This window comes from Micromys minutus (assembly GCF_963924665.1).
Source record: "Micromys minutus genome assembly, chromosome: 11".
In the NCBI taxonomy this organism is placed as follows: domain Eukaryota; kingdom Metazoa; phylum Chordata; class Mammalia; order Rodentia; family Muridae; genus Micromys; species Micromys minutus.
Window position 1 is genome coordinate 50,140,494 of NC_137980.1, and position 16,519 is coordinate 50,157,012.

The 16,519-nt window shown below is 49.3% G+C and overlaps 2 protein-coding genes across 3 annotated transcripts in view; one reads left to right on the forward strand and one right to left on the reverse strand.

The window, feature by feature from the left end:
- Positions 1 to 1,122: 1,122 nt before the first annotated feature.
- On the forward strand, positions 1,123 to 4,753 carry GHRH (growth hormone releasing hormone; the record flags this gene model as incomplete). Its single annotated transcript, XM_080925564.1, has 4 exons — positions 1,123 to 1,202; positions 1,942 to 2,046; positions 3,246 to 3,336; positions 4,715 to 4,753. 4 exons carry the CDS (start codon positions 1,123 to 1,125, stop codon positions 4,751 to 4,753), a joined length of 315 nt encoding a protein of 104 aa, XP_080781690.1.
- A 3,513-nt stretch (positions 4,754 to 8,266) lies between these two features.
- Positions 8,267 to 16,519, reverse strand: part of RPN2 (ribophorin II) — a 42,751-nt gene continuing 34,498 nt past the window's right edge. The window contains exons 14-18 of one of the 2 annotated variants that reach the window (XM_080925725.1): positions 15,159 to 15,254; positions 13,713 to 13,788; positions 12,237 to 12,366; positions 10,889 to 10,936; positions 8,267 to 8,599 (exon numbers count right to left, since the gene is read on the reverse strand). In XM_080925725.1, coding sequence (XP_080781851.1) covers positions 8,587 to 8,599; positions 10,889 to 10,936; positions 12,237 to 12,366; positions 13,713 to 13,788; positions 15,159 to 15,254 — 363 coding nt within the window. In that variant the 3' untranslated portion in view covers positions 8,267 to 8,586. The remainder of the gene's footprint in view (positions 8,600 to 10,888; positions 10,937 to 12,236; positions 12,367 to 13,712; positions 13,789 to 15,158; positions 15,255 to 16,519) is intronic. The other variant, XM_080925726.1, reaches the window with a different exon arrangement.

The window sequence follows — 16,519 nt, forward strand, 5'->3', positions numbered from 1 at the left end:
TGATCAGAGGAGGCCAGAGTCTGAGAAAGGGGCCTAGCGCTCACTGAAGAGAAGTGAGCCTAAGCAAGCATGGCGGACTGACTGCTGGCCCTGCTCACAGAAATCAGCCCTCAGTGGAATCAGGGAGAGAGGAATCATGGGAATGGAGGGGGGTGCTGCCTCTCAGGAACCAGTTAGATTAGGCAGAACAGACATATGCTGAGAAGACGCAGCCCCTCAATGGCCACTGGCTCCAGAACAGGGCAGGCCAGAGCTGACAGGAGCATTCTCCTGAGTGAAGGCTGCACTCTTAAGTGCAGAACAGGTCTGACTCAAGGTGATTATGAAGTCTGAGAAGACTCTGGCCTGCTCACACTCACGCTCACTGCTTCCCTTTCAGCGCTAATCCCCTGGGAACACAACAGTTCTGACCGATGTGGTGGCACATGTCTGTAATTCCGGCTCTCAGGAAGCTGAGGCAGGGGATTATGAGTCAGAGGTCAGCCTGGGCAGCACAGTGAATTCCAGGCAAGCCTCAGCTCCATTTTGAGGCACTGTCTCAAACCCCACCTCCAAAATGTAAGCTTCTGGAACAAGAAGGGTCTCCCTTTGCTCCAACTCCACACAAGACGAAACATTGAGAATCTGCTCTCAGAGTGAAGTGAGAGCTGTAGAAGTTTCTAGAGAGTTCCTTACGAGCCAGGCTGTTCGCTCGGGTATTTCTCCACACCTGGCCTGATAATAATGCTTCTTACCTCTATCTTATGTCTGGGGAAACTGAGGCTCAGGTAGGTTAAACTACTGTAATGGAGAACGGGTGAGATCAGAACCAAGGTTGGAGGGCAGATTTCTCTTTGAGCATGGCGCCTCTGCCTCCTGCCGTTGTCCGACCAGAGGAAGGTAAGCTCTCCTCCTGTGTGTACCTCCCGCTCTCTGAGGCAGCTTGCTTCCCTCACACTTGCAGGAGGGGCAGCTTCACAGTGTTAACAGGTGGGCAGTGTGGCTTCACTCCTGGTGGAGCTGAGGACTGGCAATGCTGAACTTGAATCCAGGGCTTGTCATGAAGTGGTGCCCCAGGGGCACTGTGGCTCTATCTGATGGTATCCTGCTGATCTTTCTGCAGGTCCCACCCAGGAGTAAAGGATGCCACTCTGGGTGTTCTTTGTGATCCTCACCCTCACCAGTGGCTCCTTCTGCTCACTGTCTCCCTCCCCTCCCCTCAGGTAAGTGTAAGGAAACGATGACGGGGCACCAATGAAAGGAGAAGTCACAGGGCACCAATGTTGTGAAAAGGTGACGATTCGAGTCACGGCACCAATGTTAGGGGAAGGATGAAGAGAGTGGGGGGCATATGGTCCATGGAGGTGTGGCAAGGCCTGGGGACAAGGGGGATGCCTCTGGGGGAGGGTCCATGTTGGGAATCCCTTCCCCCAAGGGACCAGCCACACAACGGTATAGTACAGAATAGAGTTTATTCAGGTCATGGGAGAGTTAAGAGGATGGTAGAGGCAGAGAGAGAGAGAGAGTGAGTAGAGGAGTAGAGGCCGGCCATGAGCACGTGGAGGGAGGGGGAAGGGAGGGGTAGGGGTGGGAGAGCAAGGCTGCAAGAGCACAAGAGCAAGAGAGAGAGAGGAGGGGGCAAGCAGCTCCTTTTATAGTGTCAGGTCACTGGGGCGGAGCATACCTGGCCACTGCTGGGTAATTGAGGGGTGGGGTATACCTGACTGTTGCTAGGTAACTGAGGGGTGGGGTTTACAGAATCCCAACAGTAAGGGCAAGGCTGCCTGCAAAAACTGAACGACCAGTGACTGGGCATCAGGCCACAGAGGCCTCACAGCCAGGATCTGAGTCTCTCTGGGAGCAAGGGGAATATGGGACAATAAAGGGACCTTACTGAGATGTCATGTAGCTGGCACTGTTCTCCTACCTAACCCCATCCTGACCTCTGACCCCTTGGCACAGGGTGCGGCGGTATGCGGATGCCATCTTCACCAGCAACTACAGGAAAGTCCTGAGCCAGCTGTATGCCCGCAAACTGCTCCTCGACATCATGAGCAGGCAGCAAGGGTGAGCAGACATCCCAGTGGCTGCTTCCCAGTCACCTCTGCGTCGGAGTTGGGAAGGGCTGAGGTGGGAGATGGGGACCAAGCTTTGTCTCTCCCCAACATGGTATATATATATACACGTGGTTCTCAACCTTCCTAACGCTGAGCCTCTAACACTGCCCCTCATGTGGTGGCGATGCCCAGCCATAAAACCGATTGCTACTTTACAATTGTAACTTTGCTACTGTTCTGAATCAGAACTCTGACATGCAGGGTATCTGATAGGCAACCCCAAAGGAGCCGAGACCCACAGGCTAAGAACTGCCACCTTGTACCCTTTCTGGATTTTGCTCAGGATGAGTATCTCAGGTCAAACCTCCCCTTAGACCTACTGTGTGCCTCTCCCTGTCTTTGGCTCCAGTAGTGACATTGCCGATGGTCATTGTTCCTATGACTGGTACAAAGACTAGGCGTGGGGCCAGGTGTACATGGGACTACACTGTGGACACAGGAAGCCTGTGCCACAGCAGGTACTAATTCTGAGGTTACTTAGTTTCGGGGCATGTAATGCCCTCTTTGACCTTGGAGGGCATCCGGCATGCATGTGGTACAAAGACACGCATGTGAGCATTACAGCCAAGCACATAGAATCGATCTAACAATGGAAAACTGACGGGATGGACTGGAATCTGAGCCTACGCTGGGTCCTGGGTTAGCAAAGAAATAAGTATAGGGAATCTGTTGGGACAACTGTGAGGTTTAAGTATGTGTCATGAGTGACAGTGTCACCCGGGCACAGAAGAGGGTGGTGTTAGAGGTTAGGAGACACACGTGCCACTGGGTAAAAAGGTCACGATAGCAGTAATGCATAAGCTTGAAATCCCAGCATTCAGGAGGTGGAAACAGGAGGCTCAGAAGAGACATCCTCAGATACATATCAAGGTCAAGGCCAGTCTGAGCTAGATTTATTACTGACCAATGGCTGGTATGAGAAGCCGCCACACAAGTTTGTCCAGTTATTGGTCAATAATAAATCTGACCACTTGTTTTAAGGTGCCATCTACAAGATTAGTAATCTGTGGGGAGGGTTTTGCAGTGGGACAGATATGCTCCTCAGATATCACTGAATGGAAGGAAGTGGGTGGCCTAAGGATCCACTCAGACTGACTGGACATCCTACCCAATGGTGGCCCTCACTGTGTCTCCTTTCTGAACTCATAGGGAGAGGAACGAGGAACAAAGTACCAGGCTCGGCCGCCAGGTGGACAGAGTATGGGCAGAGGACAAGCAGATGACCCTGGAGAGCATCTTGGTAACCCTGCTGCAGAAGCACAAGTGGGGGGGGCAGGGGAAGGGCACCGATGGGGGGGAAGGGCACCGATGGGGGGGAAGGGCACCGATGGGGAAAGGGCACAGGTTGGAGGGGCAGAGAGAGATTTTTTGTTAAGACAGAGTTTCTCTGGGTAGCCTTGGCTGTCCTGGAACTCACGTTGTAGACCAGGCTGGCTTTGCACTCAGAGATCCACCTGCCTGTCTCTCCCAAGTGCTGGGATTAAAGGCGTGGCCACCAGCACCCATCAGCATCTCAGATCTTTCTGGGAATTTTAGAGATGTCCTTCCCTCTGTGATCCAAGAAAAGCAAAGAATTCCATTTTTCCCACAGGAGTGGGGGGGCCTAGTCTTCCAAGCAAAGGGACAAGACCCTCTGCTCCGAGCCCCAGGAGCAGAGAGAGATGTGTGGGGGGACTGCATGCTGACCATTGTAGTGTGTCCAGTGCAGATAAGAGGCCAGGGTCTGTGTGTCTGAATGGTATCAGTGCTTCTGACATGGGTCTGAGACCCTTAACAGGTGCCCCAGGGGATTGTTGTGGGTGACACAGAGGTGACTCAGACCCTCTGTGAAAAGACCCATGCACCTATAATGTCCAAGACAGGCTGGCTTTCCCATGCCCTGTGCTAACAGGGCAGGCATATACTGTCTAAGAGGGAGGCAGAGCTGGTCACAACAGTCCTTCCTCATCTTCCTGGTCCTCACATCCCCACCAGGAGTCAGGGAAGATGGAAACTGTCTCCCCTTTTTACAGAAGACGAAAAGTAAAGCTAAGAAGAGACAGGGCAAGTCCAGGTTGTCTTTGTCTACTTTGGGATGTCTTCCCATAAGACCCAGTTCTAAAGACTGACTAAGCTGAGCACACACACTTCCGGTGCGACTCTACTGCAGCAGCTGATGGAGCTGTTCACGCACCACCTTACCTTCCTTCCAACCCAGTTAGAGCTGGAACGCTCACCAGCTTCAGTCTGGGAGCCGCAAGCAGGCAGATGATGGGGAGGTTTCTGCTCTTATGAAGTCTACCTCACAGAGGCAGGGAGAAGTCCCACTTATTCTTTCGAGGTTGCTCATTCAACTTGTGACCAACGGAAAGGTTTGTAGGGTGTGGCACATGTATGTATGGGAAGAAGCTGGCCCTAAGGGTCAGAAGGGAAGTGACTAGCCCAAGGTCTCAGTGGCAGCCAGTTAGCAGGGCAAGGGCTAAGAGTGGGATTTACATGGCTGTGGCCCTCGAACACCTTTGCAGCTGATGCCTCCTGTCTCCGGGAACCAGGAAGTCCTGTCCCTGCCTGGAACCCCAGTCATCTTTGGTGGCTCATGAGTCCTGGCATCTGGATTGAGTGTCTCTTTCTTTCTGCAGCAGGGATTCCAACGGATGAAGCCTTCAGCAGAGGCTTGAGCTCCCGGCCCCCCAACACAACAGTTACTTCTACTTCAGTTCTGACCTTCCCCGTCCTCTGTAAATACAATAAAGCCCCCATCCTCACCTGCAGTTCAGCTTCCTTTATTGTCAATCTGATTTTTTAAAAAACGGAACAGTTGGAGCTGGAGAGAGAGCTTAGCTGGTAAGGTTCTCGCTGTGCGAGCAAAGTATGAAGACTGAATGCGGACCCTAACAGGCCTGGGGGTGCGTCCCTGTAGTGTCAAAGATGGGGAGGCCAAGAAAGATCCCTGAGGCCCACTGGCCAATTAATTTAGTCTAGTCTGTGAGTCCAAGTCAGTCTGGGCTACACAGGACATTTTCTCAAAAAATAAAATAAAATAAATGAAGCCTTAAACATTGACAACTGTGAAGCGTGGTTGACGGAATGTCTGGAATGATTAAGAGTGTAAAAATAACCACAGCATTTCAAATGGGATGGGACTCCTACCTCTTGGTTTTCCCAGCCAGCCTAGTTCAATGTCAGCAGGAAAGGAAGTCTGCCGCGGCGCGGTCTCCTATCTCCCTGCACCAGGGCAGAGACCACCTGCTCCCGAGAGTGTGGGCAAACACTGCAAAGCGTGGGAAGTGCACTGCAGGAGGCCGTTAGGCGGCAGGGGGAGACAATGAGAACAATGGGAAACAAAAGCTCCTCCAGAGGAGAAGGCTAGCCCAGACAGGCAGAGGCAGGAGGCGGGGAACCTGCCAAAGTCTGGGACAAAGGAGGAGCAGGGCTGAATGGGAGACTCCCCCCATCTCCCTTCCGGGGCCCCACCTGCTCATCTCTTTCCCTGCCCTGTCCCAACAAAAGCAAAAGCTCGAGCTCTCTCAACTTTCAATTCGTTTTTCAGATTAAATAATGGCCGCTGAGAGCAGAGGCTACTTGTGGGTTTTGAGGTGAATGCAATTACAGAAGGGAAAATCCATTGCAGCCATCCTGGGCTTTATCTCCATTAGCAGGGATGCTAGAGCCAGCTTAAAAGATGTAACTCCTCCCCTCAGAGGAGCTAGGAGCTCCTCAGTCCCAGGGGCCCTACTTAAGACTGAGGGCTACTTTCATTGCACTAAAGATGTTTTCTAGTCAATGGAGGACTTGTTCCTTTCATGTTTGTATCAAGTTGGAGTTCTCAGGGAGACTCCCCCCATTGCTCCCTACAACTGCCCACTGGAGGGGCCAGAGCCCATTTACTGGCAGGGTGCCCACCAATGTCAGGGTAACTGGTACCAAGTCACACACCCAAGACACAGCAAGCCTAGGGCTGATGGGGGTGGGAGAGAGTGATCGCTCTTGTATTGCTGTAAGATTTCAGGTCCTCAGTACTGAGCTGGGACATCAAGTGACAAACTATCAGGCACAGGTAGAGCTGGAACAAACTGCTTAGGGGGCTTCTGATCACAACGAAGGTGCTCGTGATTTATGATGGAGCCACACCTGATTGAAACCTATGAAACCATCAAGTGATACTAGAGACAAGGACTGTGCCTAGTGGTTCATGCTTGTAATCGCAACACGAGGGAGACTGAGGGTCATGAGTTCCAGGTCAGCTTGTGCTACATATTGGGACCCTGCCTCAACAAACAGTAATCCCTAGGGTCCAGGGAGATGGCTCATTACCGGCTGTGAAAGCCCGAGGTCCTCAGTGTCCATAAAAATGCCAGGCACCATGCAGCACTTGGCAGCTCTTACAGTCCCGGCAGGAGGGAGGAAGACATAGGCAGACCTGGGGTCTCACTGGCCAGCCAGCCTAGCTTGGACAACTTGGAGTTAAGGTGGTGAGCTGCCCCACGTGGGAGTCCTCTGCAGAAGCAGTATGTGCTCTTAACTACTTTAACCCCTCAAAATCCAGGCTTTTAAAATATAAATTCTTTCAGAAAATAATTTCTGTGTGTCTGTGAGTGTGCTCATGGAGGCCAGGGGTGAACTTCAGGCACCATCTACCTTGTTTTTGAGACAGTCTCTTGCTAAGGTGGCGCCTCCTGACTGACCAGCTCTAGGATCCTGTCTGTCCGCTTTTCCAGCGCTGAGATTACAAGCATACTCAGTGTTTAGCTATGGGTACTGGGATCACCTTTGTAGCTCAAATGTTAACCATTATGGATAAAACAAAAGACTTACAGGCTACTACACTGGTTTGCAACCCTGGGGAGGGGTGAGGCCTACAATTACAGAACCCTAGATAGAAATATCCTAGAGTTCTAGGATCTCTTTCCCTTCCCCAGCCAAAACTCTTTGATTTTCTTACCACAGCAAAGTCTAGTTAGGCTGGAAGGCAACCTTTATACCTCAAATTTAACCAAAACTCTTAAGACGTAGCTCTGTTTAGTCTGGATCCTATATCCCTCCTGTTTCAGCTTCCTGAGTGGATTACAAATGAATGCTACCACTGTTGGCATTAGGATAGCCCCCTCCCCCAGCAATGGCTCCACCCACAGGTGACAGGAACCTAGCACATCAATTGCCATGGAAACAGCCAAAGCATTCCCAGAAGACATCAGTTCTAAATCCCATCTCCACCTGGGATCAAGTGACGTCACTACCCCTACAAAAGACCAAAACCCTTCCTCCTCTCTCTCTTTCCTCTTCCTCTCTTCGCCCGGCCTTGACCCCTGCCCCATCCCGTTCTATTAAACCTCTCCACGTGGAACCGTGTTTGGTGTGGTCTGTCTGGGCCTAGGCGAGAAATCTAATTTACAACAACCACAAAATGTATCGTGTTTCAATAGCATGAAAGACAACGGGCCAAACTAGTCAAATACATCTGTGTGTGGGTGTGGGTGCACATGTGAGTGTGTCTTGCTGAGGCAGGCCCTCTCTGTGTACTCCAGGGTAGGGACTCTCACCTTGCTGCAGGAGTGTTGGGATAACAGATGCTTACTCAGTGTCAGTTAGTGCTACAATCTGAGTTGAGTCCTTCCAAAGGAGAGTTAGCCAGCTGTTCCTCTGTCCCTTTTGTCACTGGGAACACTGATACGGCATCAACCATCAACATCATCTGGAAGGAGCAGTCTAACTATGTTCCAAATCCGCCAGTACCTTCTAGTTCTTAGGACTGTTGGGTCTTCCCATCCATCTTCTATATCCACACACCAATCTATCTCCTTATTTATAAGTTATCAATTTATTTTATTGCTTACAAATCATCCTACTGCCTATAAATGATCTATTTTACTGTTTCTAAATTACCTGCTGCTTTGTGGTATTTTTATCTCAGAGGGAATGGACCAAGGCTTTATTTATTAAGACAAGTTCAACCCTTCTCTGCACACCAAGCCCAAATGTTCAAGGTAAAAGCCTAGAGCAGGTCTTTGTGGCTGAACACAGAAGAACCTTCAAAGACAAGCACGGCTCCTACAGAGAGTTTGCTACTGGAGCCCAAGGGACACAGGCCTTTTCTAGGCCACTTTCAGAACTGTTAAGAAGGGGTGAGAAGGGCCAGCTGAAGACTGTGGAGTCCTCACGTCACACATGCAAGGCTCCATCAACACGGGGACTCCGCCATTCTCTTTATTCCAAAGCTGAGCAATTACATATTTCAACTTTTCAAATACAACATCTGGGTAACCTGGGATAGTCAGTCTTGCCAGGCATCATGACAAAGGGGCAGGCAATCTGGGCCCAAACATATCTGCTCTGTGAAACAAGAAGTGAGAAACAAGTAAACGTGTAAGCACAGCTCAACCTTCCTCTTTAAATCACAGGTATGTCCTCCTTTCCTGTTCTGTCCCCAGTTCTTCTTTCCACACTCTGAACTGTATCCACTCTTTGTTAAACGTTCATTTCAGCCTTCAGGGTCTTCAAACTTCTTCTGGAACTAATGTGCTGTTCTGGAAGAAAATGAAGACAGACATACAATCATTGATGGTTTAAAAGGACAGTTATAGTTCTTATGTGGAAGATGCTATCAACAAGGGGACAGCCCTGTATCTACTTGCTCCTTTTGTAAAGGCCCCATCTCATTTCAAAAAAAATATGAAGCCCATGATGACCTGAAAACCATGAAGTAACCTGTGAACTAAGAAAGGAGCATGTGAAAACGCAGGAATGAGGTAATTCCAGGCACACCCCTCACAGTACAGGCCCAAACAGGGAAGATTTCGGTCAGAAAGAATCAAGAGTTTAATCCTGCCAGCTGGCTGTATTCTTGCCAGTACAGACTCAGAAACTAACCTAACACAGAAAAAGTAGGGGAAAGGGCTCTTGGCTCATAAAACTATTGGTTTGTTTGTCTTCCTTCTTTTCTTTTTTGATTTGTAGGCTAGGAGGCTGGTTGGTTGGTTTTGGTACTATTTTTTTTGGATAGGGTTTTGTTATGTAGCTCAGGCTGGCCCTAAATTTGTGATCCTCTTGAATGTTAGGATAGTCACTTCTCAGATGACAATCTCCCTGTCATTTTCTTCCCATCACTCCCTGAGGGGAAAGAGCTGTGGAAGCTCAAGGGGGATGTATAACCTAAAGGAATGCAGCCCAGTAAGAGTGGCAAGCAGACATCATGCGTAAGTAGAACAAGGCTGCAGCAGGCAGCAGGCCATGGTGAGGACAGGAAAGATTCTCAGTCTCACAAAATGGCAGGCTTCAAACCAACTGATAAAGTAGTCCTCAGGAAGGCATGCAGGCATGGTGCTGGATCCTTGGACCAGTATGTGTGCCTTTAATCTTTACCAGTGCTCACAAGTTCCTGACATTAGGGCTGTACCTGACGGTGTCCAGGATGGAAAGACAGCAAGGGTCGAAATGAGGTAGCAAAACCGCAGACCTTGGCCAACAACTGAGAGACGACATTGTACTCGCTCAAACCAGGTGCCCTTAGCAGCACTGGGCCACACGGGTTAAGCCTGCACATGGGGTCCCAGGCCCCATTAAGTCCCAAAGGCTCTAACAACCAGACTTGGATAGGAGGAGGGGTCACAATAAAGAGCAAAAGAGCTTGACACATCACAGAAAGGACTAGTTCTGAAGGGAAACCCCAGACAGAGCAACTGAAATTTAGGGCAAAACCAAAAGAATAAGGCCAGGACACAAGGGTAGGCGAGGGACAGTCTACAACAGGGTTCAGGGGAGCCTTCTGGAGTGCAGAGTCTATCTTACTAGGTGGGAGTCACAGACAACATGATTATTTTTGCTTGTTTATTCAGTATTTATTTATCTAAACACAGGGTCTCCTATAGCTCAAGATAAGATTGAACTCCTGATCCTCACGCCTTCCAAAGGTTGGGATTATAGGTGTAAGCTACTATATCCAGCATTACACCTCACTTAACCCTGGGGTGGGGGTGTCATTCTCTGAGTTAAGGACAAGGTGGCCCAGCTTGTGCTAGCACTGTACTGAGAGTGCTAAATCCTATGTTTCTGTTGACTTTTCCTATTTCCACAGGATTAAAAACCAGGTGTGCTGGGATTTGCTTCATTTCTTTGGCAGAGAAAGCTATTTCTAAGGCAAGGGATAAAAGGAAACATGATGTGAAAATTAAAATCTCTCTCTTTCCTATTTGTGGTGTGAGGCAGGGATCAGCAATCCAGCCCACTTCCAGGCTGGGGGGATGGTGTTATTGGGTTCAGTCCATGGGTTTATGCTGCAGTGCTGGAGGGAAGGATGCTCCGCAGAGCCCCCCATCTGCAGGAGCAGACCCATAAACAGCACCCACCCCACCCTGCCTTTGCTCCAGTCCCGACTGAATCTGCCTCCCCACCAACAGCCCTAGAAAGGAGGCTGCCCTGCTACACCCTGTGCTCCAGGCGCAGTTCTGTTGCTGACTTTGATGGTCACTGGTTATTCATAACCGTATCTCACCAAATTGCATGGTGTTCCAGAAAGGCCTAGAAGTAGTGACAAGGTGTGCCGGGAGTTGCCATGGAACCATCACTTTGTGAACCAAGGAGTCAGGGTGGATAAGGGCCCTGTCAAGAAGTCCAAGTTGGACTTGTCTTATCCTCAACTCCTGACCTCACACAGAGGGGCTACTGTGTATATAGCAGTGTCCCCTGGAAAGGCTGCCCTGGTCCAGGGAGTGGTGGGGAAGACGAGCGGGTGAACACGGGACAGTAACTGGCATGCACGAAGTGGGCAAGACAGGAGAGGGAGCCTGCCTCTGGGACGAGTCACCCTTCATCTTTACCGTAGTGTCCTATATTTTGCCAATCTACTGCTCTGCTCTGCAGCGATCCTGCCAAAGGAAAGAGGTTTGAGAATCAAGAAAGGACAGTGAGGAAGACAAGCTGAGGACACACATGGTAAACCAGACCAGAGCTCCTGTCAAGGCCGGTCCTTTTCTCAGACAGCGTAGGCCGTTGGACTTGTGAAGAGGAGGAGGGGGTGAAGAGCCACCAGGCCTCTAATGAGAGGTCTTTCCAGAAAGTGCATGTAAGTTGGGCTTCCACAGTGGGAACATCAACTGCAGGGACTCTACAGGGAATGGTTTTCTCACACTGCTCTCCCCTTGACTTCATTGTTCTTGTAGACAATTTCCAGAGAAGAAAGAAGTTAAGGGACAGAGCACACACAGCCTTCTGGCTCTGGGAGCCCAGACTGGTCACTGAAGGAAAAACAACCAGGTTCCAGCCTTCCTTTTCTGGACGCAATGCAGTGTCAGGGGTGAAGCAGCTACAACCGGGGCCACTGAGGGCAGCTGTGGCAGGACCTAGACGGGCCTAGAGAAGTCAGGGATATTTGCACAGGAGCTCATGGTGAGGCACTCAAAGCTTACAACGAGACCCCCCCACCCTGCCCAGTCGTTAGCGATCTCCTTGATAACAACACCCTCTTGGATCAAACAGATGTAACTGGAAGCGTATTTAAGGGCATGCTTCTGAGTTCCATTCTGCCAGGAAAAGTCCCGGAGGGGAGAAAGCACGGTGAGTCTGAAAATGATTTCTTTCAAAGGTGAAAGCAATTCTGACCTTTTCTTATTGGCCTTTTCGTGGCTGAAATCAGTCAGGTTCTATAAAGTCAAATCAATGAGGAACACCTATGTGACATTTAAATTTGCCTCCAATTCTGTTCTGAAAGTCAAGCTGCCACCATATCAAGGTCTGAGCATTTGTCTGCCTCTCACGCTGGCTATCGCTGGGTTGCCATGCCTACACAACTGCTGAGGGGCAGAACAGACCTGCATGGGAGAAGAGCTCTGGCACCATCCAGAGCCCCAGCAGAGGTGCCATTCTGAGGGCACAGGAGGAGGGCAGGCAAGAAGGGTTTTTGTCCACACAATGCAGTCATCTCCTCCTCGTTCTAATGTGTGGACACAAATAACTGTGACTTTCAAGCATCTACAACTGGTTGCTAAAGCTACTTCTTTACAAGTCCTGCTATGGCTTCCCTAACAGGCTGGAAGCACATGTCAGACTTGTCCCCAAGGATGTGAATCATTCTGCCACATACCTCTGAGGTCTCACAGAGAGGCTGGCACAGTGCCCACACAAACATCTCTTATCCCACCCTGGAGCTTGGTCCATCCCCAGCCTCACCTCTTAACTGCCTGCTGGGCCAGCATTCGGTTGCCAGCCAGAAATGTCACAGTGCCCAGGACAGCCAGGTACTTCAGGGTCTGGAACATGTTGAGCTGAGTCCAGTAGACATACATGAGCCCCAGCATTGCTACAAGAAGTGTCATGACATCCAATTAAAGGGAGCAGTGACAGCAGGGCGAGAGCAGGGCACTGCATCAGAAGGGCCAGCTTTTCCAGGCAGCTTTTTTGTTTAACCCTTTTATCTCAGCACCAGACAACAGATGACTCTAGAGGTGAAACTCTGACGTCTGCCACACGAATCTCTGATCCACAGGCTCCCTTATGTGTGTTTCTGTTTTTACTTTCTTAATGAAAACATCCAGGACACAAGCCAATTGGTCATTTCCTTTTAATTAGAATCATATTAAGAACAATTTGCCACTGAGGCCTGGGAAGGCTCAGAGGAAAGGGTTCTGAGACCTGCACAGCAAGAACCCGAGAGTCTGGTTTGTCCAGGCTCTGCCCTCAGCAGCCTGGAGCTGCCCTGAGCCAAATTCTTTTACCATCAAATGGGTCAGAGTTTCTGCCCCAGTTACGCCTATCAGGGTTGAATAAAGTGACTCAAACAAGGAAATACACACAAAAGCACATTGGCAAGTAGCATCATGGCTCTAAAGACATTTCTATTTGGGTCTTGCTCCCAGCCTGACTGAGGAGGGCTGTCATTCAAGTCCAGTAACTAAGCAGGTGTGAAAGGTCACTGCCCAGGATGGCAGATAAACTACCACAGAGGTGCTTGAGCATTTTTGAGGTCAGGGACCAATGTGAGAATCTCAAAGTTACAGACTCCCTTTCCTCAAAGCTACTTCCACATTTGCCTGGAGAAGCCAAGTACATTAGATGCAGAGACGCTGATGCCTTAAAGAGGCAAAGGAATTAAAAACATTAACTTTCCAGCGAGATGCAAAGGTTTGGGAATGCTTCCACGATCTGGGAATTTACTGTCTTGTTATGGCTTAGGCCATTTAGGTTCTACATTCTCCAAAAAACAATGGAGGACAATGTGTCTGATCAAGGAAGGGATTTTCTATTACTGTTCAGATAGAGCTGCCAGCAAATATGAAGATCAATGTGGTGGGGAAAGATAACCTTTGGAAACTGCATTAAATGCTCTTCATCCAGGAAGACAGCTCAGTGTAAAGACACGCTAAGTGAGTAATCTCTGGAAATGAACGGAGCTATTAACTGAGGCTAAATGGCTTGCCACAGCCTCCCAGTACAACAAGGCCCAAAAGAATGACAGCTGTTGCAAGCTGACAGGCCAAACAGGTTTATCATCATATTAACTGTGCTGAAAGGTCAGGAGGAAGAGGGAAATGTTGTGCTATTAAGCCATTATAGTTAATAGGTTGTGGGCCTACTTAACAGGGCTTTAGCGTGGGCAGGCAAAATGTCAGAAGAGGTTAAATGGAATTAGCAGCCTGGGGCACTTACCAGCATGTCCCAGGTGAAAGATAATTGTGCTAGGAGCAAAGGTGAAGTTGGAGATATTGGCTCCAATCCGGATCCACTGAGTGACCAAGAAATAAATGAAGATTAGAACGTGAGAGCGAGGCAACACATACTAGGCCAACATTGATCGAAGCCCCAGAACTTCAAAGTTCACACACACTAGAGGGACAGGGAATTCCTGAGGTGACAAGCATGCTGTTCTAACTTCTCAGGAAGAACTGTCCCTTCCTCCCTGAAAAGTCAGAAGCTATGTTGATCAAAAATGATACTTCCACTGAGTTCTTCAGCAGTCGGTACGGTAAACCACAGGCAGCAGGAGCATGCTCTCACGATGGATTCTGTATCTCCTAAAACTCCATCGCCCCAATAAAAAACACCCACACTCCAGGTCTGTTTGAAAGCTTCTGGCATGCTTTGTTTGTAGTTTTCACATTCCTCTTTGTTGAAAATCAACCAGTTAATTTAAAGCACAAGTAACATGCCAAAAATAATACCTAAAGTTTTGTTTACCCAAATTCTCTGAGTTTTGAGGCTATGTACCTATGTTTATGATTTTCAGAGAAACAAAGTAAAAACTTTAATTGGTTAAAATACTGAGTCTGGCATTAATTTCATGGCAATCTAGAAGCAGAGGCTGGTGATCTCTGTGAGTTCAAGGCCAGTACAGTCTACACAGCCAGTTCCAAGACTACACACCACTTTTTTCTTTCTTTTTTTTGGGGGGGGGAGCAGCATTTCTCCGTGTGGCTCTGATGTCCTAGAACTCATGCTGCAGACCATGCTGACTTCAAACTCAGCTTTGTCTGACTCAGCGCTGCCTTCTCTGCCTCCGCCACCACCCAGCTAAGCATCACTATGAAAGTAGGAACTTCCTTTCTTTACATTCTCCATGTTGTTTCCTCTTCAGAGCTGACCAACACTAAGAGTCTGGATAACTTTTATTTACCTAATCTCCTTGCCAGCCTCTCTCTGTAACACCTGTTGGCATCACTGTGCAGCTCTGTCATTCTGCTAACAACTGGCACACCATTCGTACTGTGGGCAGACTAACACCTCTTCTAAGTGGACCTCCGGTTCATTTCAGCTTCCTGCTCTCAGGAGATCTGGAATGCACAGCTCCTTCTCCATTCCTAAAGCTAGCAACTCTGACCTCTATTTTCTTTCCCACACCCCAGAGGGTCTCACACTGCACACTGGTCACTGTCAGCAGGAATCTTCTCATGCACTTATCCACTGGTGAATCTATTTGGCTCTTCCCCAACTATGGGGAACTCTGTTTATTCTAAAACTTTTTATTAGTTCAAGTCACAGCTGCCGGACCCCTCTAGAGCTGAGCTTAGGCCAGAGCACAAAGACTCTCTTGGAATGGCCACATCTGTCCTGCCTGGAGCCAGACACACACTGCCCCAGCTGATTACGGCGACTTACCAGAGCAAAGAGCAGGAGCAAGGGTGAGAGAATGAGGGCCGTGAATGTATTGGACACCACCGTGGGAGGCCTTTTCTCAGGCTCTCGGAACAGGTGCTGAAAGAGAGGACACACCATCAGGTTTCTGAATGTGGAGAGGAAATACCTCCTAGAGGCTAAACCTTTGGTTGGCTTCATGCTTCTTCTCTGATCCCAGTCATCTCTTCCTAGGGCACTATTCTGGCTCCAGCCAGTACATGGCTAACCTTTCTCCTCAAAGACTCTTTGTAGACCACCTAGGGTCACCTGGCTGTGTCAGAAAGAAGGCTCTGGCCTAGGGATGGCTTGCAAGTTACACCCAAGAACTCCAGACTTCAAAATGTTCCTGGGTTCCTAGGTCATGCTACTGCCCTGCTATGCCTGACCAACTCATAGTAACTACAACCCCTTCATAACCCATCAGGGCCGAGTTAGAGATGCTCTACCCTTGAAGTTCTTTTATTCCACAGTCACAGCTCTAGAGATCATCTCAACAGATCTCTCACCAGCTCTGTTTAACTTCTAGAGTTAAGCCAGAAAGCGGGAAAGCATCCTCTGAGACATGTTCCATCTTCTCCTGAGCAATCAGACACTGAATTCTGAGCAGCTCACCTCAATGGCACAGGAGAGCAGAAGTAACAATGCACTAGGAGTCCACAGGATATACTCGGGCCTAAACGATGTTTGGCTGAGACTAGCGGCATGATATACTCTGTGCCTTAGCTTCTAAGTAAAGAAACGGAGTAGGGAGGCCATGGTCCCTGCTAGGCTTGTGGAAGACCCTGTGAGGGACAGATGAGCTGTGACACTACACGTCCATCTTTGCACGTATCTGTTCTTCATGTAGAAACCATGGCTTCTTTTCCACTCGCCAACGAGCAGCCAACTCAGTCCCAGAGAGAGGCAGCTCTGCCGAGGCTGCTGTCCCCATGTTCTCAATGTGGTTTCTCTTTGTTGACACTGGTTTCCTAGTGCTGTCTGTCATGATTGCTGCACCCGGTCTATCCTGTAGCCTACCCAGCCATCTTCCTTGTCACAGAAACTCCTGCAAGTCCTAAACAATGCCATAGAACATGACACGGATTTAGAAAGACTCCTCCCTGCCCTTTGAAGCCCCGTCCTTTATTTTACTGCTTGAACCCTTGGCTCCGCCTCACAATGTTGGGATGCAGGTGCAGGCCACCACACCTGGCTATCGTTCATTATTAGCAGGATGGTGAGAGGAGGTGCCTCTCTTCACACTTCCCACTGACTCATAAGTGCTTCTCTATGACTGAATCTCACGACCTACCTCACTTCCTTGACAGCCGTGTTTATTCTATGAAGGGTTTCAGAGACACTCA